The sequence below is a fragment of the Sapajus apella genome, unplaced genomic scaffold, assembly GCF_009761245.1.
Source record: "Sapajus apella isolate SASKATOON/1434 unplaced genomic scaffold, GSC_monkey_1.0 scaffold56, whole genome shotgun sequence".
NCBI classification, from domain to species: Eukaryota; Metazoa; Chordata; class Mammalia; order Primates; family Cebidae; genus Sapajus; species Sapajus apella.
The window spans coordinates 3369407-3396502 of NW_022436996.1; the positions used below are offsets into that span (position 1 = coordinate 3369407).

The 27096-nt window shown below is 39.7% G+C and overlaps 1 protein-coding gene across 9 annotated transcripts in view; it reads right to left on the reverse strand.

Moving 5' to 3' along the window:
* Positions 1–27096, reverse strand: part of RBM33 (RNA binding motif protein 33) — a 132001-nt gene that overhangs the window by 97225 nt on the left and 7680 nt on the right. For all 9 annotated transcript variants that reach the window (XM_032244908.1, XM_032244910.1, XM_032244906.1 and 6 more), the window contains exons 2-4: positions 13471–13549; positions 5914–5962; positions 331–407 (exon numbers count right to left, since the gene is read on the reverse strand). In XM_032244908.1, the coding sequence (XP_032100799.1) occupies positions 331–407; positions 5914–5962; positions 13471–13549 (205 nt within the window). The remainder of the gene's footprint in view (positions 1–330; positions 408–5913; positions 5963–13470; positions 13550–27096) is intronic.

Below are 27096 nucleotides of genomic sequence, written 5' to 3' on the forward strand. Positions count from 1 at the left end.
CTTGGCTAATTTTTGCATTTTTAGTAGAGACAGTTTTACCATATTGGCCAGGCTGGTCTCGAACTCCTGACCTCAAGTGATCCGCCCCACCTCGGCCTCCCAAAGTGCTGGGACTATAGGCATGAGCCACTGCACCTGGCCAAGACCTAGTGACTTTACACAGCTGCTCTGTTTACAGAACATCCATATGGTTTCCACTAATATTCCATTTAGAATGTAATCATGTGTTAAAGATATAAGGCATTATTCAATTACATTCCATTAGAATTATAAATAACAGTTCCTATCAATTTAGTTAAAGAACATTTATAATGAGGTAATACTGAGTACCTGAAATTTTCTTCATCTTCATTATCACTCTGCAAAAGATCATCATTTAGCTCTTCATCTGACAAATCCGACTGATTCTAATTAAAATAAGAAATATAATTAATGTATGTCACTTCCATAAAAAGACTTTTGTTATAAAGTACAAAATTACACTGACTGAATTGTTCCTGGCTTTATATTAAAACGTTTGCCACCCAGAAGGCTTTCTGGTCACCAGTAGACAATTAAGAGATCCCACACAAGGCATGTGGATCCCTCCTCAGCTCATCTTCAGATGCCCAGGCAAGTTAAATGTAAAAACATGAAGTGTAATGATCACATTTATTCTCACACAAAAGAGGAAAGGTAAGAGGTCCTCTGGGGAAGGCTTACAAACAAATATTTCCTTATAATACACAAAAAAGAAAGATATCCTTAAGGTACTACTAAATTTAACAAGCTAATATCCAAAACCTAAAGATTTTTTAAACAACATAAAAAATGTAATTTTAGAAATAAGCAGATTTTAAACAACTGAATCACTAAATTGAAGAGGCTATAATAAAACTTTGATTTTTCCAACACAGATCACACATGAAAATAAATGTTAGCAGCTCAGCCCCCGACTCCTGTTCTTGATGGTGCTCCTACCTATAAGCAGAGAAAGCCTAGTTCTTTTGCTAAGAGTTCCAGGTTTTGTTAGGTTAAATATATTCCAGCATCTTAGATTAGGTTGGTGGGGGGGGGGGTGTTATTCATACTTTCACACTACTTATTCACACTTTCCTCCCTTTTTAAAATTACTTATACATATAAATGATATATATAAATTACTACTCCCTTCACAAAAGACAGTCAAAGCCACACACACACTGTCATACACACATATTGATTCTTAAAAAGTAAACGGAAAAATCAGCCTGGTTTTCTACTTAAAGGTGAACGAACAAGCAGTCTTTTCCTGGTAGTGACTCCTTATAAAACTTACCCGCATACTTTATTACAGTATTTCTGACAGTCAAAAACAATCTTACTAATACTTCTTAGTCGCACGGGACTCAACCTAATCACTGACACCACAATAAGATAAAAATAAAATAACACAGGCAACATACTCAGTTTACTTGCATAAAGGAGAATGCCTATGTGTGATAACAAAACAGGCTGCTTAACCAACAGAATATGAGTGTCTGGCTGAGCAAGGTAGCTCACGCCTGTAATCTCAGCATTGGGAGACTGAGGCAGGTGGAACACTTGAGGTCAGGAGTTCAAGACCAGCCTGGCCAACATGGTGAAACCCCAACTGTATTAAAAATACAAAAAATTAGCTGGTCATGGTGAAGGTTGCCTGTAATCCCAGCTACTCAGGAGGCTGAGGCAGGAGAATCGCTTGAAACCAGGAAGTGGAGGTTGCAGTGAGCCACTGCACTATAGCCTGGGTAACAAGAGCGAAATTCCGTCTCAAAAAAAAGAAAACGAAGTTTCTGTTAGGTGACCATATAATCTGTCATCCACATAGGGCCAGTTCTGAGACTGAAATGAGATGCCATTAGGAAAGTGAGAGCTATGAGCCAGGCCTACCACAGATAAACCTCCGTTTGGCTGCCCGACTCAGTAATTAAAACTGAGGAAATCTTTAAAAATTAATAATTCAATGGGAAACAAATTTCATTCGAGAGGCTGTTTCTCTGAGCTTTTCAGTTAAACTCAGCATTTGTCAAAAATCAACAGCCAAGAATGCCCCAAGCAAACAGAAAGGGAATGCATGCTGTGGTGGGCCCTCCTGGGAGTTGAATCTCCCTCTGAGGATTCAACCTTCCTCTCTGGCTTTTAAACCCCTAAGCAACAGACACTGGAGGCGATGAGCACAACATCCGCTTAACTGAAAAAGCTGGAAGGGAAAGCTAGGCTACATCCTTGAGGCCAAAGCCGATTTCAACACATCCTAAAGAACTGGAACAGTTTTCTCAGGCTCCAGAGGGTTCTGCTCAGGATGGGCTGCAGGAAAGCAGGGCCATAGATCCCAAGAGATGAAGGTAAAGTGGCCACAGATGCTAGTGAAACCTTTTCTCTCAATCTTTCCAAACAGGTCATTTCTCCCACGGGGAGAGAAACATGTATGAAAGAAAAAGAATGGCTCCCTCCACTACTCCTAAGGACATAGAACCTTGGTGGTATAGCCAGACTTTAAAAGTGGGAAGAAAATGGTTCCCAAAACATTCTCCAACACAGGCATCTATGAAACGGAGCCAACCCAATGTATCAGGAGAATATCTGTCCAACACTAGTTGATGAAGTAAAATACAAAAGCTAAAGGAAGAACTGCAAGCTGGCAGCCAACTTCCACCTCACTCTTACCCGATTTCTAAAAGCTCTAGCCTGGTCATATCAGCCTGCTTTATCCTAAATTTGAAACCTTAATTATGTATTTAAAACTGAGCCCTAACAATCTCCCTTCTTGACACAAATGAACTTGTCCCTGACAGTCTGACCCATGTGCCATCCTCAGTGCTATGCGCCACCCTCAGGCCATGTGTGCCTCAGGAGTCTCTCCAGACAAAGGCTCATCACTGTGCATTTGGTGGGGACCCCAGTGGGAGAAAGACGGTGGTCAGGCAGCCAGTGTACCCATCACTGTGAACTTCACTCACAGACCCCGTAGTAATTACCTCATTAATAAATACGTGAAAAACATTCCATCATTCCACTCTCACTCGAAATCAAATAAATAAAAATTAAACCAACCAGAAATCAGTTTTCATCTATCACACTGACAAAGATTCTTTGTAAAACGTGGTATCAAACACGGTCACGGAAAGGTGAGGGCAATGCTGATTCACTGCCGCTAGGAACATAAGCAGATCAAACATTTCTGAAAAGCAGCTGGCAATACAAGACAAGAATCATGCAATATTTCCACCCTTCGGCCAGTTCCTCTTTATAGAAACTTTTTAAGAAAAAAATCCCAAAAGCATGGTAAGGTTTGTTCATTAAAATATCATCAGAATGTCTGAGATTCCAAAGATAGGGAGTAGGTGCGTAAAGGGAAAGCAAAATAGCCTTGAACTGAAGTGGCTGAGGCTGGGCGGCTGACGGAGTGAGCCACAGCGTCCCCTTCTTTTGTATACGCTTGAGATCTTCCACAAAAAGATCACAAGCAATGAGTTGGAGACAACCTAAATGCACGCAGGAGTAACTAGACACACTGTAGAATACACAAACGCTGATATATTATGTAGCCATTATAAAATATTTGAAAATAACCCAATGACAAGGGGGAAATGCCAATGATACAATGTTAAATTAAAAAGAAGTAACATTTTCTATCTATATTTCCATTATTTTTTTTTTCACACCTAGTCTCACTCTGTCACCCAGGCTGCAGTGCAGTGGCGTGATCTTGGCTCACTGCAACCTCCGCCTCCCAGGTTCAAGCAATTCTCCTGCCTCAGCCTCCCGAGTAGCTGGGATTGCAGGTGCATGCCACCATTCCTGGCTAATTTTTGTATTTTTAGTAGAGACAGGATTTCACCATGTTGGCCAGGCTGCTCGAACTCCTCACCTCAAGTGATCTGCCCACCTCGGCCTCCCAGAGTGCTGGGATTACAGGTGTAAGCCATCATGCCCAGCCAATATTTCGATCATATTTAAAAACACATGGGAAAAGAATAAAAGACAGATGGCAAAATGTTAGTCATGACTGTTTACATCTATTTTTTTCAGGCTTTCTTTGTTTATCTATTTTGAGCACCTTGATTACTATGAGGTACAATGCATTTATTTTATGTTAGGAAAGAACAGAGAAGAGGAAAGGAGAGAGACACATCTTCTGTCCCAAGTGTCACATCTTCTATGACACTTGCGAAATGTCCACAGCAGATGCAGCCTCTCCACTGAGACATCAGAATGCACTGTCACTCAGCATGCGCCAGTTCCAGTCCAACGTGAGCTACTTAGGACCATCAACTCAGCTAAAAAAGTAAGGTGACTTCCCCCAGGTCAGTATTACTAACCAAACCAAATAGTATTTCTCCATCATTACTGATAATAGACCAAAGCTTTTATGAGAGGAGGTCATGCGTGTATCAAAAGGGAATTATTACAGCTTTCTGGAAAGAAACACAGGGCAAACAGTGACATGAGGCTTGCCTACAGATAGAAATCCAACTTCACATCAAAGTATTTTACTTACACTTAAACCTTTTAACATTTAATTGTTATTCTTCATTAAAGCGTCTTAAATAAAAAAGTATCCACTTTAGGTACGTAAGTACAAGTGAGAGCACCTCAAAGAGTGCAAAATAATTCCCCGGTACAGGATAAAAACAGTGGTCTTTTCCCCCAATGATCATGACAAAGGGGGAATGAGCATCCCACTCACACTCCAGATATCACACTACAACATGGACCAGCACGACGCTCTCACACTGGGCTTTCATGTTCAATTTATACGGATGTATCTCCTACTTACTCCTATTAAATCAGGTGGATTTACAACTAACCACACTAATTCCTAGTGTTAGAACTGATGACAGAGCCATCTAAAGGAGGGAAAGTGGGCATAGGTCAAAGCCAGGCTACCTGCAGACTGATAATGCAGTAATAAAAAGAAAGCAGAATCCAAAAGTGGCTGTAAAAGAATTCTAAAATACATTCATGCATTAAAATGCTAATCACGCAATATAGTAAGTTACAAGAAAATGGCAAAACTGGTACTTCCTCTAAGAGATCTTAACTACATTACAAATGAGATTAAAAGGGAAATCTAACAGGATGTGATAAATCAGTCAAAAGACGTGAACTTACCACACTATTTGAAATACAGGTTTACACTACCAATAGCATTAATTTCAACCTAAAACTATAATAGCTTGAGTGTAACTATTGGTAGTAACAAACCATCATGATTTTATGGCTTTTAAAAACTAAGCCTAAATATCTTGCTAATGAGAATAGAAACTGTTTTTAAACTGGTAATTAAAAAAAAAAGCAGCATTTCACTTTCTTGCTTTATAGTTCTACTTCTATGTATGTTTTATAATGTCGGAAATATACTGGCAGAGTGTGTGTGTGTGTGTGTGTGTGTGTGTGTGTGTATACATATATATATATACACACACACACAATATTTACAAAATGTTTTACTTCATCAAGAAGGTTTAGAAAAGCCTACATCAGGTTTTAGACTTTTAATCTTATTTATTTTAATGTTTATCATATTTGAGTATGTTTACCTTTAAGCTTATTTCTGAATGCCCCCAAACAGTGAAATCCAGAACAAGTATTCAAAATATTAACCTCCAAATGTGACCTTCTGTTAGGGCAAGGAACAGTTTTATGTTACTGCTGTCACAATCTAGTACCTGCTAGAGTGCCTTGGACAAGTAGAAACTAATCTTCAAGGATTTATTTCTTGAGTTATAATTACCAGAGAACTTACTAATAAACAGTCAATTCTTTGTACACTTAAAAAATAACTCAATTTACAAAATGTTAATCTGTACCCAACTTTCCAGTAATGAAACCCATGTATAGGTGGTGTATGGCTATATTTTAAGTACAATTAAGTAACTATGTCATTTCAGAAGGACATAAATTTCTTACCTTTTTGCCAGATAGCAAATCTTCTCCAAGTAAATCATCTTCAAGTTCACTTGGGAGAAAGAAAAAAAAGACAAGACATGTCAATGATTATTCCCATAAGACTTGAAAGTTTGTAGGTCACTTGGAAATTTACCAAGAACTCTACAGCTCGGGCACTTTTTTTTTTTTTGAGATAACCCTGTCACCCAGGCTGGAGTGCAATGGCACCATCTCCACTCACTGCAACCTCTGCCTCCCAAGTTCAGACAACTCTCCTGCCTCAGCCTCCCAAGGAGCTGGGATTACCGGCACCCTTCACCACGCCCGGCTAATTTTTTGTATCTTTAGTAGAGACAGGGTTTCACTATGGTCTCAAACTCTTGGCCCCATGATCTGCCCACCTTGGCGTCCCAAATTACTGGGATTACAGGTGTGAGCCACTGCGCCCACTCAGCTTGGGTACTTTTATGTTAAGTTTGCTATACTTTCCTTTTTCTTTATTAATAATAAAAATGTACTTTTAAATGCACAGAGAACATTTAATTATGAGGAGGCTTTGCTATAGGTGGTACCTCACTATACTTCTAATCTTAGTTTTGCACCTTAATATGGGATCTTAATCTCTTTGAACCTGTTGAATAATAAGTAAAAGAAGAAGCTGCAATATAGTAAGCCATATCTAAGCTTTCTCCTATCTTTAAAAACCTTTAATGAAGAAGGAAAAGATGCTCAATATAATTAATTAGGAAGATAAAAACCAAAACCACAAGAGACCATTTGACACTCATCAAACTGACAGAAATTGAAAAAATAAATTTTAAAACCGATGAGAACATAAAATCAAATCACAGTAACTAAGGGAATTATCTTTGTATAGCATGGATGTCATATCAGTGATTTGCAATTTTTTCCAGCATACTTCTGTCTTAAATGATTAAAAGCAGGCTTTCTCCCTATTTTTACAATTAAAACAGAAACCCTTAGCAAATCAAAAAGCTGAAGACATTTTCCACTGCATTTATTAGAAACAAGATTTGTTTAGTTGATAAAAATGACTGCCACTGGATTGTTTTTAATTCTGGTGAAACCAATCTCTTAGAAGCAAATTATCATTAAAAGCCAACATAAAGACACGTACAAGAAAGAAATACAATTAGACGGACTACAATTCTAGGTGCAAATACTCATGGAGATTTAACCGCATCAATATTCTTATTAGAATTGCTACTTTTTAAATGGGGGCTCTAGTTACAAAATTCTATAGGTTTTGAGAAAGCTGCAAAAGCACTATTTTACCAAAAACTCATGTTTATGTTCAGTATGCTATTTGGCAGGATACTAAAATCTCCAGGAATGCACAAACGGAGTTATAATGAAATGCATATTTCTGTATAATGCCTTTTAGAACTAAAAACCTGACAAATAATTTAATTCATGCACTATAGACTTTATTCATCATTTTAAGTTATTCTGCAATGAGTCCTATATCCTCATTTTACAGATAAAGAAAATAAGGGCAATACATTAAATAACTTGCCTAAGGTCGCACAGCAGCGACAGATGCAGGACAAGAACTTAACAGCCCTTGAAAAGCAATCTTTCACAGACTCCTATAAGACAGTTACAAGAGAATAACATATAGCTTCTTCCAACATTTTAAAACCACTATCATTTGTTAAATACAATTTTTGTATCTTCAGTGCTCCAACTACCCTCCAGAGGCAGGGAGAAAACAACACTGTCTAGTCAATCCCATTTGAGAATTTGATTCCAGATAACCAGAAACACACAAACACTGCTTTGAAGACAGGCACCCCTCTATACCATCACCTTAAGTAACTAAAAACAGAATGTGATACCAGTTTCCCAGGGTGCACTAACTGACAAAGTCATAAGAACAGGTGTTAGTAATTACACAAGCAAAAATCTGGAAAGTATCTGTGTCTTTTGCTGACAAGTACATGGAAACAAATCAACCTTTAATAACTACTTATTTCTAAACAAAAACATTTTTAAAAGGTAAGTAAGCATATCAACTATAAAATGCGTAGAGAAAATGAAGACTGGTACTTGTTTCATGACTAATGAGAAACAGGATGAAGGACAGTGCGTAGAGAGCCACAGCACGCATCAACAGCAGCCCCAGCGATCCACAGCCTCTGCTCAGCACACTACTGTGCCAGGCACCACTTGACATGTTCCACATATATGAGCTTTTAATTGACATCATAACCATCTCAGGTAGACCCTTACCTGTTCCCATTTTTAAAATGTGAAAACAGAGACATTAAGATGATAATTTGGCCAAGGTCACCCAGCTAGGAAATGGTGACACCAATGAGAGTCCAAGTCCTAACTACTATGCACACACCCACAGAAACTACGTGGACCTTTCTTCTTGTCATTGTAAAGCTGGACCCTCACAAAGGATGTACACATAGGAATACATTTACATATGTAAAACTACATCAACTCCTGCCAAAAACAACAATGAACTAATGGAAATGACTGGTCTCCATCTGGCCATTTCAAAGGGCTAAGCAGTCACTCTGGCTGCCAGTAGCAATAAGCGTTCTAGGAAATAAAACAAACAGTGGGCTGATGAAGAGGTTTCCTGCGTTCAATTTCAGAGCACCCTAAAGATTCCACCAGTAATCACAACTTGAGTACAAACAACCTTTCCGCAAGCATTTCTCATTCTCATTAAAGGTTACAGACAATGAGGTCTTTGAAAGCATGTATATTTTTACTTAGAAACAAAGTTATCCTAAAAGACGTTTTTCAAGAAACAAGTATTTGTTGTCAGCTACTTGTCTGCAGCCTTTCAAAACCAGAAGTGAACTCGACCACTGTACATGGGGCCGTAGTCTCTGGGTCCTCCCCGCTCCAGTCCTCTCTCCGTCCTACCTGCCTGCTCTGTGCCTGGATTGCGTCCTCCAGGAGTAGCTGGCGCAGGCTGTCCTAACCTCTGGCTTCCAGATGGATTCGCCCAATGGGAGGCACCAACATAACGTCACCAAATGGGAGGAGAAAGACTAGCCTCTCCCTTCTCACCTGAAGGGATAGAGACTACAATATCACTCCCCCATCAGCCCTCACCGGGCCCTAGGACACCACTTCCGACAAGGCCTGGGCAGGCCCTCGTACTCCTGGGATGAGAATGAACTCATTAATTCTTTAACCCTGCCCTGTAAATAGACCCTTCATTAAATTTCTTCAGTTAAAACTTTCTGGGCAGGGTGTGGTGGCTCACGCCTGTAATCTCAGCACTTTGGGAGGTTGAGGCGGTTGGATTACCTGAGGCCAAGAGTTCAAGACTAGCCTGGCCAACATGGCGAAACTCTTGCTCTCCTAAAAATATAAAAGTGAGCCAGGTGCGGTTGCACATGCCTGTAATCCCAGCTACTCAGGAAACTGAGACACGAGAATCACTTGGACCTGGGAGATAGAGGCAGTAAGCTGAGATCACACCACTGCACTCCAGAGCAGACTCTTAAAAAACAAAAACAACTTTTTGAGTGTACTATCTCTTTTTTCTCTTTCTTGCAGAGAGACATGAGACATTTATATTTAAAAAAAAAAAAAAAAAAACAGGTGCTGGTTAAGCAATGACATCCTATTCGTCCAAACACCACCAGTACAGCATGGCAGAAGGACTTACCATAGTAATTCCTGACCCACTCTTCTCAACTTCCAAGTGTCTCTCTCTGTGTCATGCAGCAAACAGAGAGGCTGTCTTACACTTAAAATGTCAAAAAACAGATATATGTGGCAAAACCTTCATATATGCAAATGTCACTGAAGGCAGTATAAAAAGGAAGAGCCTGCTCACAAACAACACTGAGACAACAGTAATTCATAAAAAAATAAAAAATAAAAACTAGAACCCTGTCTCACACCATGACCAAAACAAGTTCCATCAGAGCAGAAAGCAAGACAGCTGCCAAAGGCATCTAAAGTCATGTCAAATGGACACGGAGCCAACCTGAAGAAATCCCAGTCGAACAAATATCAGGCAATGTAACCACCAATAAAGATACTCAACTACAATGGATTCAACACAACCAACATTTAAACCTACGTTTCAAAACAATTCAAATACAAAACTCACCCGTGCAAGACGCTAAGGCTGACGTCCGAGCTTGAAACTTGGTAAACAACAGGAAAGGCTCAATCACTTACCATGTCTTTTCCATATCATCTCCACCTCAGAAGCAGCAACTAGTTCATAGGTCACCGAAAAAGCAGACATCTCACCACTTGAAGTCCACCAGCCCCCAAGTAGCTTCTGATGAGGAACACAGCAAACTTACAACACTGCCACACCCCAGCCCCCGCCAAGTTCACACCTGAGTCCCATCCACTTCTAGATCTGTTAATTCACATAAAATATCAGCAGTTAAGGGGCATGCTAAAAACACCTCAAGGAGTGCAATCAGCAGAAGGAAAAATTCTAGAAAACACACTACCTTGTTTCTTCAACAAAAATTGCATGGATCTAAAAATAAGATGGGGGAGAGCCTGCATATGAAACAACACTTGAAAGACATACCCATCAATTACCATGTGGACCCAATTCAAACTATAAAAAAATACACAGACCCATATCCACACTGTGTAAGTGTACAGTATACGCACACATATATTTAAAATGTGTGTATACACATATACATATATGCAGCTACATACGCATACACAGATACACAAAAATATAAGAGACAATCAGGGAAATGTAAACACTAAGATATTTACGTAATAGGGGCCATAACGTAATAATTTAGATACAGTAACTACTGTGGCTGTATTTGTAAATTCTTGTAAAGCCATTTTAGAAAAATATATTCTGAAAATTTTCAGATGGAATTGTGAAACTGATCTGAGGGAGGTGCAGAGAGCATGGATGAGAGATTGGCTATATGCTGATAACGGGTGAAACTGGAGGATGGCACACTGGGTTCACCGTATGAGACTATTTTCACATATGCTTGAGCTTGTTAGTAAGTTAAAAAAACCAATCAATTTAATCAATTTCAGGCAGCTTACTATCTAACTGTTTAAAAAAATTACAACTTTCATAGACACATGCAGGAGACACCCAGAATACAAGGTAGGGAAGAATTTTTTAAGGACAAAAAGCACAAACCACGTTCCTGTGCCTCATGAAGTGGGCGCTCAGGAGGCTGCACATCATCTATCCTGACCACAAGGCACGGCCTGCGCCAGTCACGATGGAACACCAGCAAACCAAAATAAATGGCCTGTACTCTTCAAAAATGTCGATGTCATAAAAGACAGACTACAGAATTCTTTCACAATAATGAAAGAAAAATGCAATGTATGATCCGAATCTTGAACCAGAACAAAATTCTTTTGAGGGGTATAAAGGACATTATTGGGACAACTGAAAAGCACCTGAATAACCAGCGTAGAATAAAAAATAGAATTGGACAGAGCACACTAGCTCACGCCTGTAATCCCAGCACTCTGGAAGACCAAGGCAGGAGCATGCTTGAGCCCAGGAGTTCCTGTTTGCTATGATCACACCGTTATACTCCACCTGGGTGACAGAGAAACACCCTGTCTCCAAAACAACAACAAATCTCACATATATAGAATTAGATGTCTGTCAAACTTCCTGACTTTAAAAACTATACACTATTTATACAAGTGAAAGTTCCTGTTTTGAAGGAAATACATGCTAAACTATACTGAAGCATTCAGAAGTGGGAGCCTGCAACCTATTGTCAAATGGTACAGGAAAGAAAATTTTACACACACAGTATATCCATGTATGTAAAGAATTAGAACGACAACATGAATTGACAAAAAGCAGCTCCTGAGTGTGAGAGAAGGTCAAGTGGGAGTTTCTGTATTATTCTTGCAACTTTCTTGGAAGCCTGAAAAGGGTTTCCAAATACTTCTTTTTTCATGTTTTAATAAAAAAAAAAAGAATAAAAAACCATACAGAAAAAATTATACAATTGACTGTATTCTTTTCAAAAACCTAAAGCCCACTTTTTAAGGAAACACATGCCACAGACTGGGAGGAGACATCTATAAACAATAAAAATAAATTTCCCTAAAATCAATAAGCAAAAGACAACCCAAAAGAAAAACAAACAGATGCGAACACACCATTCAAAGAGGAACTTCAAATGATGAGCAAGCTACTAAAAGACCCATTTCACACTTTATTCAACTCACCATTGCAGTGTTTTAGACAAAACTAGCTTTAATACTTCCTAGTAAGACCATTTATTTTCTAGGAAAGACTTCATGTTTCAGCATTATTTAATTGTTAAAACGCACACTGGCTGACTTTGTGCGTCAGCTTGACTGGGATAAGAAGTGCCCAGCTACCTGACAAAACATGATTTCTGTGAAAGTCGATGAGGGTGCCTCCAGAGCTGATTAGCAATGATTCCAAAGACTGGGTAAAGAAATCCATCCTCACCAATGTGGGCAGACATTAACCAAAAAGTTGGAGTTGGGCAAATTCACCCTCTTCTTGAGGTGAGCTATCTTCTGCCCTCAGACATGGGTGCTCCTGGTTCTCAGGCCTTCAGGCTCAGACAGGGACTTCCATCACTGGCTCCCCTGGTTCTCAGGTCAATGGGCTGAGACTGGAACTATACCACTCTGCAGACCGTGTAACTTCTCAGTCTCCATAGTCACATGAGCCAGTCTTTCCTAATAAATCTTTCTACATATATTCTTTTGGTTCTGCTCCTCTGGAGAATCCTGACTAATACACTGCACGAGTCACTGAAGAGCAATCAGCTTTATGTGGACTGTAAGAGCCTCATAGTTTCCAAGGTAGATTTATTCTTTAAAATTTGTATATGTGACACTGCTGTTTTCAAACTGACTGCAGCTTCAAAGTAATTGTTACACTTTGTTAACACAGTATTTAAGATGTTAAGAAAGTTGTAAAGAATCACCATTTCTCAGCCCCACCACCCAGATTAAGCCCCACTGTGTATTTCTCCCAGAACACATCTCTAATCTCTATTAAAACTCCTTGCCAGAGGTAACCACTACATCAAACTGCCATCCATCATTACTAACATAATTGATTTTTACATTGTGTTTGCGTGTATTCCTAAACAGGTCATTTTCATCTGTTCCTAAACAGGCATTTTCATCTTCACTAGTAACCAGGAAAATGCAAATTAAAATAGTAAAATACCATCCTACACATATTAGAACAAAAAAATGTTAAAGTGTAGCTAGACATTTAGTATACAGTAGAGCTGAAAGAGAACTCCGACACAAAGCTGCTCCAGCAATGGTTCTAGGTATCCACAAAGTCAGTACCATTACTGTACAAAAACAAAGAAAAAGAAAAGAAGACTTATGTTCTGTTGGCAGCCCTGCATACAACACAGGCCTGGAATAGGGGCCCACCACAGCCTTCTGCATGGACAAGCTTCACTTTAGCCCAGGAGGGATAGCCCCACTCAGGAGAGAGCTTCAGGTAGTCAAGGTGCTGTGTTCAGTAAAGGTGCCTCTGAAGCCAAGCATCAGAATCAGAGAAATGGGCACAGGCACTCAAGAGAAGGATATGAGTGTACATACCTGTCCCAGTCCTCATCAGCAGCTCTTCTTCTCCAGGACCGTTCCGCACCAGGCTTATCAAACTGATCAAAGTCGTCATCTACGAGAAGAGTCCATTGAAATCAGTTTTATTAAGTTAAAACAGACACAATGCAAATAATTCAAACACAAACAATTTTTTTAAGATTTCCTGACTTGACATTTTAAATTACAAAAGTTTCACATATAACTATCATAAACACTTAGCCATTTTTAATAATGAAATGCCTTTTAAAAAACAAAGCTATCCAAGAAAAACAACTTACTGAACATTATTAGGCATGAAAAATGACTAATGGAATAGTTTTTTTTTTTTTTTAAATCACAAATGTTAGTAAAGTGTTTTCTTTATAAAATGGGTTTTGAGTGTTTTTTTTACTACATAAAAGAAACAAAATGTGATATGCTAAGAGTTAGAGACTTTTATAATACTTTTTGTAATTGGCACACTTTTCCAAATCATGGAAAGCTAAGATTCTATTTAAGCAAAATAACGATAATGCAGAGAAGTGCAGAGCAAAGAAAGTATAAGCACACACCTAATTCCAGGCTTTCTAGTAGTCACATTTTTAAACGGTCAAGAGAAATAGACGAAACTTAACAGGTGCAATTTTAACAATACATTTAACACAGTATGTCCCAAATATTATCATAGTATATATGGCCAGGTGCAGTGGCTCACGCCTGTAATCCCACTGTTTTGGGAGGCAGAGGCGAGTGGATGATTTGAGGTCAGGAGTTTGAGGCCAGCCTGGCCAACACAGCAAAACCACTTCTCTACTGAAAAATACAAAAAGAAATTCGCCAGGCATGGAGGTGTGCGTCCATAGTCCCAGCTACTTGGGAGGCTGAGGCACGAGAATCGCTTGAATTCAGGAGGTGAAAGTTGCACTGAGCCAAGATCGCGCCACTGCACTGCCTGGGTAAAGACTCTGTCTCAAAATATATGTATGTATGTATGTATGTATGTGTGTGTGTGTACATGTAAAATCATAGTGTATAATCAGTACAGAAAATATTAACAGCATATTTTACATTTTTTCCATACTAAGTGCTTATTTTGCTCACACAGCACATCTCACATCTCAGTGTGGACAAGCCACATTCCAAGTGCTTGGTGCCATCTGCAGCGAGTGGCTACTGAAATGGACAGTGCAGAAAGAGCAATTAAGAGCACAGCCCTTTAGAGGCCTGTCTCTCTTTCTGTAAAATGAAGTTACTATCTGCTTCATAAATTTGCTGGAACATTACACTTGACAACGTATTTTAAAATACAAGAACTGACAAGTGGGTGGCACCTGACAAAGTTATTATTATTCCTAGTAAAGAGCTGAAAGTAAAGGTTTTCATTGCAGATACATACACAAGCAAAGAGGTCTGAGAGACAGCAGCACATAGATCTCTCTCCCCAGAAAGAATCTACCTAGGGGTAGGTGGTTGGGGTAGGGAGGGCCAGATAATATAAACACCTGTAAAGCCTCAGGAATTTTGCCGGCCTGGAGCTGGAAATTAATCAATAAAGTTCTACCAAAGTAATATATCTCCTCTTACCAAACACTACTGATACAGTTTGAATATACGTCCCTGCCAAATCGCACATTGAATTGTAATCCCCAGTGTTGGAGGTGGGGCCTGATGGGAGGCGTTTGGGTCACGGGGCAGATCCTGCATGGTTTGGTGTTGAACTCACCACAGCCAGGGAGCTCTCTGGAGATCTGGTTGTTGTACAGTGTGGAACCCCTACCCACCTCCGTTCACTCTCTTGCTCCTTCTTTTGCCATATGAGATTAAGTGCCTGCTCTGGCTTGGCATTCCACCATGAGTAAAAGCTCCCTGAGGCCTCCCCAGAAACTGAGTAGACACTGACCAGGCTTGTACAGCCTACAGAACCATGAACCAATTAAACCTCACTTCTTTATAAATTACCCAGTCTCCAGTATTTCTTTACAGCCATGTGAGAACGGCCTAATAAAACTACCAAACAGAACAGGTACTTAAAAAAAAAAAGATCCAAGAATGAAAGACATTAAAGAATTAGTAGCCTCAAGAAATTCCACTTCCAATATGACAGAATGAGGAGCTCCACTGGTCCTCTCCCTGTGAGCTTTGTGAAAACTATTTTATAAAATAACCACTTAAAGTCTCTAAAAATAATTCTAAGGACATACAACAAATGAAAACACACTTATTCCAGACATCTACCAAAATTTGGCAAGAATGGCAGCAAGAATTAATGGGTTTTGAACCAAGACCCACCCCCTCCTCATCCTCAAAACTCACTAAGACTGCACTCCAGAGCAGTGCAGCCAAGAACACAGGAAGCCTTCCACACCCAGCTCCCAGCGGGAGGACAAGGACCTCTACATTTCTCATCCAACCCCCACCTACCTGCTGTTGAGGCTGAGTTCTCGGTGAGTGTGAGTGAGAGGTGGCGGCTTTCTGCCACTCAGGTCCTATTCATGGGACAGACACTGCTGGGCCCAGAGAACCCCTGCCCTGCGTCAAGGGCTGGGGTTCCCATACCAAGAAAGTCAAGTTGAGGAGAGTTGGGGCTGCTGCTTTCTCCCCGTTCCCGGGCACTCAGCTCCTAAAGCAAGGGTTACAATACACCACTGTCCACACCCACAGCACAAGTGCTGTGGCTTAGAGAGGTGATAGGTGAGGGAGCAGACATTTAGAACAAAGTACTCCAAAACTCTCCAAAGAAACTGACTTCAAGCCAAAGAGTGCTCCCAAAAAGAGTGAGGGAGGGTTCTGATGAGGGTTCTAATTGGGAAGAGAGTGGTAAAAGCATCTGGAGATATGGTCAGAATGTAGATGAGCTGCTGTGCTGGAGAGAAACGGAGACACAGACAGTTGGGGAGGGCCTCCACTTGAATCTGAACAAATCTCGAACACTATCCATTCAAAGGAACCTGAATGTGTTTGGCTCAACCTATAAAGCAATTTATGTCCCTGGGCATTATGGAAGATGTGCTCAGAAAAAGACAGTCAAAGCCATGACAATCATCCCAGGGTAACTGGGTATGCCCAAGGCTGTGGTCACCATGGAGCAATTTCAGAAGCTTCACGGGAGGGGTAAACACTTCATTAAAGTAACCCAACCAGGCAACAAAAGTGTAAAGAAACAAATAACAGTAATAAGCCCAGGTGTGGGAGAGTAGGAAGACCAGCACCCAGAGTTGACACAACATATTATCCAAAATGTCCAGATTTCAACAAAAAATTACAAGATGTCGAACAAACAAGAAAGTATAACCTATAATCCAACAACGACAAAAAGCTGGCAACAAAAACTGCATATGAGAGGACCAGGCATCAGATTTAGTAGAAAAAGATCTTTAAGTAGCCATTATAAATACATTCAAAGAATCAAATGAAACCATGATAAAATACATATATATATATATATATATATATATATATATCGACAGCGTCAGGTCAAATAAAGAATATAAACAGAGGCCAGGCGCAGTGGTCACACCTGTAATCTCAGCACTTTGGGAGGCCAAGGCAGGTGGATTACTTGAGGTCAGGAGTTCGAGACCAGCCTGGTCAACATGATGAAACCCTGTATCTACTAAAAATACAAAAATTAGCCAGACGTGATGACATACGCCTGTAATTCCAGCTATTGGGGAGGTTGAGGCAAGAGAATCACTTGAGCCCAGGAGGCAGAGATTGCAGTGAGCCGAGATCACACCACTGCACACTCCAGCCTGGGCCACAGAGAAAGACTCCGTCCAAAAAAAAAAAATACACACACACACACACACACACGAAAAGAAATTATTTTTAAAGACCAAATAGAAATTCTAAAATGGAAAAACAATTGAAATGAATTCATTAGAGGGGCTCAGTAGATGTGAACTGGAAGAATTAGTAAACTTGAAAACACATCAACAGAGAAGACATAATACAAACAACAGAAGAAAATAAAAACTGAAGATGGCCTCAAAGAAATGTGGGGCCATCAGGAGACACAACAATACACATGAAATGGGAGCACCTGAAGGAGAGGACACACAGGAGTAGGAAAAAATACTCAAAGAAATAATGGCTGAAACCTTCCAAAATGTACTGGAAACTATTTATGATACATCCAGAGAACTCAACAAACTCAAATGAGAATTAACTCAGCAATTCACAAACACACACAACATAGTCAAAATGTTCCAAAAACCAGACACAGAATAAACCTTGAAAGCACCAAGACCAAAATGACTCATCACCTACAATGGAACTGCAATAGTTGATTCTCATCAAAACAGAAGCAGCCAGAGGCAGTAAGATAACCTATTCAAAATGTTCAAAGAAAGAGTCCTAAATGCACCAACAGGATCTTTCAAAAATTAAGGTGAAATAAGACATTCATAGATAAACAAAACTGGAAGAAATTTGTTGCTAGCAGAATTGCTGTAACTGGTTGAACTGTGTGCCCCCAAAAACATGCTTAAGTCTTACCCCTCCTTGTGCCACCTGTGAATGTGATTTTATTAAGAAACAAGGCCGAGCATAGTGACTCATGCCTGTAATCCCAACACTTTGGGAAGCTAAGGTAGAGTCACTTGAGGCCGAGAGTTCAAGACCAGCCTGGGCAATATATCCGGATCCTCCTATCTCTACAAAAAACTTTAAAAATTAGCTGGGTGTGGTGGTGCACACCTGTAATCTCAGCCATACAAGAGGTTGCAGTGGGAGGATTGCTTGAGCCCAGGAAGCGGAGGCTGCAGTCAGCTATGACTGAGTTACTGCAGTCTAGCCTGGGCAACAGAGCAAGACCCTGTCTCTAAAACTTAAAAAGTTATTTACAGATGTAATCGAGTTGAGATGAGATCACACTGGATATTAAACAGGGCACTAAATTCAGTGATGACTGGGGTCTACATAAGGAGGGGGAGATTTCGGGACAACCAGACACACACAAAGGAGAAAGGTAATGTGAAGCCAAAGACTTGAGTGATGCTGCCATAAGCCAAGGAATGCCAGAAGCCATCAAAAGCTGGAAGGAGCAAAGGGTTCTCCCCTAGAGGCTGCACAGGAGTGTGGCCCTGATGGTACCTTAAGAGGGACTTCTGGTCTCCTGACCTGTGAATGAATTTCTGTTGTTTTAACATACCCAGTTTGTGGTATACTTGGATGTACAGACTTTGATTTTTTATCTATATATTTGCATATGAATCTGCTAATTTTCAGCCATTATTTCCTCTATTTTTTTTCTGTCCATTTCCTGCTCTCTTCTCTCCTGGGTCTCCACGTGTATATAAGTACTTGGTGGTGTCCCATAGGTCCTTTAGGCTCTGTTCATTTTTATGCATTGTTTTATCGTTCTGCTCTTCCAACTGGATCATCTCAACCGAACTTCAAATTTGCTGATTCTTCTGCTTGCTCAAATCTGCTACTGATTCCCTCTAAAGAGTTTACTTCAGCTACTGGACTTTTCAGTTCCAGAATTTGTTTCCTCCTAATAATTTCTCTTTATTAATACTCTCTACATCTTCATATGGCATTCTCCAGACTTCCTTTAGTTTTCTGGTTCATAGTTTCCTAAACCACTTTAAGCATACTTAAGAAGGTTAAAGCATCTGTCTAGTAAATCTAATGTCTAGGTATCCTTGCGGGCGGTTTTTTTTTTGTTTTGTTTTGTTTTTTCCTGTGAATGGCCATACTTTCAGGCTTCTTTGTATACACTGTAATTTTTTATTTACAACTGGATACCTTGCCGGGCACGGTGGCTCATGCCTGTAATCCCAGCACTTTGGAAGGTTCAGGCAGGCGGATCACCTGAGGTCAGGAGTTCAAGACCAGCCTGGCCAACATGGTGAAACTTCGTCTCTACTAAAAACACAAAAAATTAACCAGGCGTGGTGGTGGGCACCTATAATCCCAGCTACTGGGGAAGCTGAAGCAGGAAAACTGCTTGAACCCAGAAGGCGAAGGTTGCAGTGCACCAAGATTGTACCACTGCACTCCAACCTGGGCAACAAGAGCAAAACTCTGTCTCAAAAAATAAAAAATAAAACTGGATATGTTATACACTGCAATGCAGTAACTCTAGAAACCAGATTCTCCTTCCCCAGAGTTGCTGCTGTTACTCAATGAAGGTTGCTGTCCATTTGTTTAATGGCTTTTTAAAACCACTAGTTATTACATTCCTTCTTAAGTGTGGTCACTGAAGCCTCTCTTCTGTTATCTCCCTCATCAACTAGTGACCTGGTAGATTTCTTTAAATGCATGCATCTAATAAAAAGGAAAAATGAACAAAGCAGAAGGAGAAACTGCTTCAGTGGAGGGGATGAAAATAACAGACAGAGCCTCTGTACCAGCCCATCAGTGATGAAAACCAATGTTAGGTTCTAAAGTTTCAAACACGGTTGCTTCAAACCGTTCTTGCCAGGTCAACAGCTGTTTCGCTGGAAGGATCGGCAACTGGCACTTCCCACTTGACTATCTTCTGTCACAACACAGATTGGCAGAGTGGGCTAAAAGCAAACGAACATCCAACTATATGCTGCCTATCAGAGACCCACTGTAGACCCAAAGACACTAATAAATTGAAAGGATGGAAAAAGATATTGCATGCAAATATTAACCAAAAGGCAGCTGGTACAGCTACACTAATATCAGATAAAATAGATTTTTAAACCCAAAACTGTTTCAAAAAAAAAAGAATACTGTATACCGACCAACGGGTCAATTCATCAAGATATAACAATTGTAACTATACATGCACTCAAACAGAACACCAAAACTGATGTAGCAAACACTGACAAAAATGAAGCGAGAAAGACACTGCTCTACATTAATACTTAGAGAATCCAACACCCCACTCTCAACAACAAATATGAAATCTAGGTAAAAAGATAAGGAAATAGAGGACTCAAATACTAGAAATCAGCTAGACCTAACAGATAAATACAGGCTACTTGGACCGACAAGGGCAAAATACACATTATTTTTAAATGTCCAGGGTGCACTGTCCCTGATACATGTTAGGCCATAAAACAGTTCTTAACGAATTTAAAAACATCGAAAGTCATACTTTATGAAAACAAGCATTCCCTACCTATGAAAACATAAGCAAAGTCTCAATATTTTATAAGCTAAACAGCTTGTGGCGTTTTCCTCATTGGAACACAGTGAAGGAATTAGTACTTAATCACAATCATCCATGGCAGACATTGCTGATTAATTAGAGCATCCACCGGGTGCAGTGGCTGGAGCCAGTTGCCCTAGCTACTTGGGAGCCTTAGAATGGAAGATTGCTTGAGGTCAGAAATTTGAAGCTGTGGTGTGCCATGCTCACGTCTGCGCATGGCCATTGTACTCCAGCTTGGACAAAACAGTGAAACCAAAAGAAGAAAAAAGTGGGGCAGGGGAAGAGCACCCAATTCTGCTGAAACCAGAACATGTTTTTGCAAGGCTAGCTAGTAACAATCACCTAGAAACCTTGTTAACAAGTATCTAATCCTTGGCCTCGTCGCTGATTTTTGATTCAGCGGGCTTTTTTTTTTTTTTTTTTGAGACAGAGTGTTGCTCCGTCGCCAGGTGCCAGGCTGGAATGCAGTGGCACAATCTCGGCTCAACTCCAACTCTCGGCAACCTCCGCCTCCCGGGTTCAAGCAATTCTCCTGCCTCAGCCTCCCAAGTAGCTGGGACTACAGTTGAGTGCCACCATGCCCAGCTAATTTCTGTATTTTTAGTAGAGACGGTGTTTCACCATGTTGGCCAGGATGGTCTCGATCTCTCGACCTCGTGATCCACCCGCCTCAGCCTCCCAAAGTGCTGGGATTACAGGTGTGAGCCACCGCGTCCAGCTCAGTGGGCTCTTTTTGCTTTTTAAAGCTCCCACTAATTCTGATGGACAGCTAGGGTTAGGAATCCCTGTATTCATCTAACACTGTGCGTCAGCACAGGCACTCCAGAAGGAAATTTAACTGCCATCGTGCTACATAGCACCTTCTGGAAATTTCAGCGTTAACTCCACAAAAGTCAAAATTAGAGGCCAGGATCATCAAAAATAATAAATATTTTCCCAAAGGAGAGACACCATAAAATAGCTAAGAAAAGTCGCTATTGAGATAATTCCAAAATCAGAGTACAAGATAAGCAGAACATACGAACAGACTGAAGGGTCATGAAACCTGTATCCTTCACTCGACAACTGTTTATTGACCACATAATATATGCCAGGCATCGTTCTAGACAGCTGACATACAAGACACACACAAAAAAACACTCACCCTGTGTAGATTACATTCTAGAAAGAAAAGACAAACAGTAATCCCAATAAAGTAATATACGGTATGTAACTTAAGGCCTTTATTGGAAGAGACTAAGGCAAGAGGGTAAAGATGGGAAATGAGGTGAGGGTCAGCTGCTACCAACTGGGCTGACTATAATTTTAAAGAGAATAGTCAGAGTAAAACTTAAGCCAGTATTACATGTTAATGCAACGTATTTTAGTGGAAAAAAGCCTGTAAAACAAATATTTTTTACAATTTTCCAAAACTCTTTAGTGTCTAATTTTGTAGAAAATAGCTGAATTCTTATATCTGCTTCTGCATTCAATCTCCTGTGATGCATCTTTTTGGCTAAAATACATGAAAGAAATCTGACTCCAAAATCACTTGTAGTTGTAAAAAGGAGAAGTACTTCATCTTTTCAAACAATTTTAGATACTCTTCTTTGATACTACACTAATACTCAACAGTGTCCGTTTCTTAAAGATTGGCTGCAATGCAGAATCTGAAGCCACGGCAATGAACATTTCATATCATCTTATGTTAAAGTCCAGGTGTGTCTTGCACAGTTACTGGATCTTTAACCATGATTTTGTACCACCATGCAATGGTCATTTTGAAAATACTGGTTCCCTGATTTATGCTGTACTTCAAATGCAAACGTTTCATTGTTCAATATACAAAATTGCACTGGTTAATAACATCACCAATCTCATCAGGAAAGTCTTCAAGTGCTGGGAAGTTTTCAAGCTCACAATATCAATTATAAGTATTCCAAAATTCTCATTTTTGTCTGAAAACTTACATTTTATCATTGGCAACAAATAATGTCCAGTTTCACTTGAAGTGACAGGCTCACTTCATTTTCAAGAATATATCTTCCAAGCACCAAACTCTGAATTACCACAGTCTGTCAATTGCCCTTTCAAGTAAAAATGTTATTCTATAGAAGAATAAAAAGCTAGCCCAGCTCACCATTAAATTGAACAAGTACCTTTTTTATTTATTTATTTTTTTTAATTTTTTAAGAGATGGGGTCTTGCAATGTTACCCAGACTGGACTGGAACTCCTGGGTTCAAGTGATCCTTCTGCCTCAGCCTCCAATTAGCTGAGAACACAGACAGGTGCACACTACCATGCCAGCTGGACAGGTATTCTTCCTGAAGACGACTGTTATACTTCAGTAAGAGACGTCCTCTATGCATATATTTCCTATAGTCGCAAATATTTTTTAAATGCACTCCAGGATCAAGATTTAATAAAATTAATAATTGCCACTGCCTTAATTCATGTTAAAGCACCAGACAATTTACCCACCATTACTTTTGCAACATTAATGCAAATGTCAGCACAGTTTAAAAAATCAACAAAAAAAAGCAAATAGCCTTAATACCATTATGAAAATAGTTTGACTTCACAGACACTCTGAAATAGTCTTGGGAACTCCCAAGATGTTGAGAAATGCTGTTCATCATTTAGTGAACAAAGGTAATATGTACAAGGATGTTCATCAAGAAGTGTTTTATTAACAGGGAAAAAAGTAAAAATAAACCAAATGCCCAAACAAACAAAGCCAGAGAAGAGAGGTCAAATAAAAATACAGTCATGTAGTTACATACTAGGCAGGAATAAGAATTTTAAAGTCAAACTATGTTTCCTGAAATGAAAAAAAATCCCCAATAATATAATGGGGGGGGGAATTCCCCAACACCATACAATATGTTATGGCCAATGTGTTTGTAAAACATATGTGTACACACGTGCTCAGAAGGATATAAGCCAAACTGCTCTAATGACAGTTATTTATACATTTAATTATGGATTTATGGTCGTCTTTCTCCCTTAAACGTTTTAAAATCATTTATTTTATGAGGATAACAGCTTGACTGTCTATACTAGACTAATACATGATCATTATGAAATATTATTGCAATACCTAAAAGTACAAAGATATTAAAATCAGCCCAAATTTCTCTGATAAAAACAACTGTAAAACTAGGAGAGCATCACCACAATGTTTTACCTACGCACACATTTGAACATATAATGTGTGGACAAATAAAATTACTTATACAGGACAATATATAACATTTTTAATGAAGTATTAAATTTCATATGCAAATTTATCAGCAAAAAAAAGCAAATAAATTGAAATTAATGGAATGACTGAAATTCAAGTAAAGATTTCAAAACAAAACATACAACATGATTAGGGCTGGGGAAAATCAAGTCTGGTGTGACACACTAGGTAGCAGCTGAGGTGAAAGCTGAGAATGACCAGGTTTTCGTCAAGCAGATGGGCATTCCAGGGAAGTAACAGCACAGAGGCGAAGAAGTGTGGCGCAGCCTAGGGCACAGCGAGGAGCTCACTCACAGAGACAGGCAGTCAGAGAGAAAAGGTAGTAAAGATTTGGGACATTACTGGAAAAGCAACATGAGAAATCCATACTTCATATGCAACACAACCCCAGTATAGAAAGGGTAATTTAGTAGCAAGAAGCAAGGACTAATTAACTAATGAAACATAAACAATGGTAAAACAAAATAACTACAAACCAAACATTAAGAAAAAAAAATTGGTTAGTGTCACAGCGAAGAAATGGAGGAGAGAGTAAGACAAATGCATGAACTAAAAGCTGTCAATTTAGAAATTCCGAGGCCTGCTGGCTAACTGAACATAACAAGGACGGAGAAGTCAATGAAAACATCAGTATTTTTCATCTGGAATACGAGCAGTATGTGGATTGATGGATATACGTGCTGGTGTGAGGGTGGGGTAGAAATTAATGAGTTTGGTTTTTTAACGCTGCATTCGTATTATTATACTTCACTCCGCCATCTTTCGCAATATTTTTTAAAAGCCTGACTTGCTGACTCTACTAAATTGAACAGTCATACTGCAACACCAGCAACTCCATTCAATCCTTACACTAATCATCTGGAGTTACGGCAGGCCCCACAGGTTAAGGGCTGTTTCACAAGACTGCCCCACTTCAGATGCCAACTGCAACGAGGTTCCCAGGCTACTACTTACACTTCTCCCTGACTGAAGACTAAAATTCTATCACACCTTGCCCCATTTTGCTATTACTAGAACAATCCACAGGGCTCAGGAAAACACTATACTTACTATTACAGTTTATGATAAAGAATACAAATGAGCCAGATGAAGACGTACGCAGGGATAGGTCTGTAAAGTCAGGGTGCACCACCCTCCTAGCATGAGGAGGTGCTCACCAACTCGGACGCTCCCTAAACCGGATGATAAAATCACTGACTAACGATTACAACCAAATCTCCAGTCCTCCTTCCCCTCCAGGGGAGTTGAGCCTGAACGTTCTAACCCTCTTAACGTGGGGTTCATTCGGCTGGCAAGCCCTCTCCCAAAGCCAGGGCTCCCACCCCACACTATAAGTCATCTCATTAGCATAGAACATATAGTAAATTCAAAGGGTTTCGGAAGCTCTGCCCAGGGAACCAGGAACAAGAACCAAATAGTCATTTTTTTTTATCATACCACAGCATCCCCCAAAAGGGCATGTCCACCAGAACCTCAGAATGTGGCCTTATTCAGAAATACAGTCTATGCAAATGTAATTAGTTAAGATGAGGTCATTCTGGATTAGACTGACCCTTAAATCCAATGACTGGTGTGGCAATTCCATTTCTGGGTATACACTCAGAAGAATTGAAAGCAGGCACTTGGAAGAGGTATTAACAGTATTATTTACAATAACCAAAAGGGGGAAGCAACTCAAGTGTCTACTGAAAGACATATGGGGTTTAATAATGGAATATTAATTAGCCTTAAACGGAAAATTCTGACACATGCTACAACACTGATGAACCTTGAAGACATTATGCTAAGTGATATAAGGCCTCAAAACCCTACAGGGTAAGCCAACACAAGAATCCTGTACAGCCTGTTTGTATTCTTCACATATTCTGAGTCGTTTCTCTCTGTTTTCCTTTAGAATACAGACAAATCCTTTTTAAAGTTCCAGTACATAGCAATCTGAACAGAACCAAGAAGAAAAAATGTATCCACATTAGTCAAGAACTTTCAAGAACAGCATATCCATGAAAGCCAAGGGGTAAAAGACTAACCCAGCAAAACAAGAGAGGTCAACGCCCTCCTTACCTGGAAAATCTCCTCCTACAGGCTAAATAAACACTGTAGTAGACATTCTATTTTTATAGAGGAATCAATTTTCCTTCAAGACTGAAGTTACCTACTAGAATTTCTACACTTCTCTATCATGCAGCAATTAGATATCTAGCTAACACAAACTTTTACTTACCATTCTATTTCTTCTTCTTTTCCAGGATCCTGGACTTGGACTAGACACCACATAGACCATTAGCTTGGGATAGGGTTCTGGCAATTATCTAACGTAAGGGGCAGTAAACCAAAGTCCATGGGCCAAGTCGGCCCTGCCCCTTGTTTTTGCTCAAATTTAGCTACCACCCATCTGTATAAATAAGCTTTTAATGGAATACAGCTATTCCAACTCAGGCATACATTGTCTATGGCTGCTTTCAAGCTAAAGGGCAAAGCTGAGCACTTCCAACAAAACCCATATGCCCCGCAAAGCCTAAAATATTTACTATTTAGCCCTTCACAGAAGAAGTTTGCTGACCTTTGTGTTCCAAAGGTTCCTAACCTTCTTCTTCCTCAACATCACACTCATGTATAATATGTTCCTATTCTAAATCACTAATAATCAAAATTCCTTATTTTATAGATGAGGAAATCCAGATCCATTATTTAAATATTAACTAGAAATCAGGTAATGTTTCAATAACTTTCAAAGTGAATATATGAGTTTTGCAGTATAACTACTAAATTCTGAGAAACCAAAGCCAAATTTTCAAAAAGAGTTCCTATACCATGCTCCTTTAGAAATAATTTTTGGTCACTGTTTTAAAAACCTCTTAGGTTGCATGGGCCCCAGGACAGGTTCTCCCAAAATGAACTTTTTATTTTGTTAATGAAGTGTAGTGCTCACTGGTCATCTGCTTGTCTTTCAATGGACTTTCTTCATTCAGGGTTTAAAAATCAATCATAACAGGAGACCTGCCTGATACAAGATAGGGCTGCCCATCCTATTGTGGAAATTGTAAAGGCTCGCTCTATCAACCTGGGTAGCCAGGAAGAGGGCAAGTGAGCTGAGCTCAGCCAACTGGATGTAAAATCTACAGGAACTGACACTCATTTCTTTTCCCTAGACCCTCTTTTTTTTCTTCTTCTTCTTGAGACGGAGTTGCCCTCTGTTGTGTAGTGGCAAGATCTTGGCTCACTGCAACCTCCACCTCCCAGCCTAGACCCTCTTTTTTAAAAATGAAGCCTTCTAAATGGCTGAG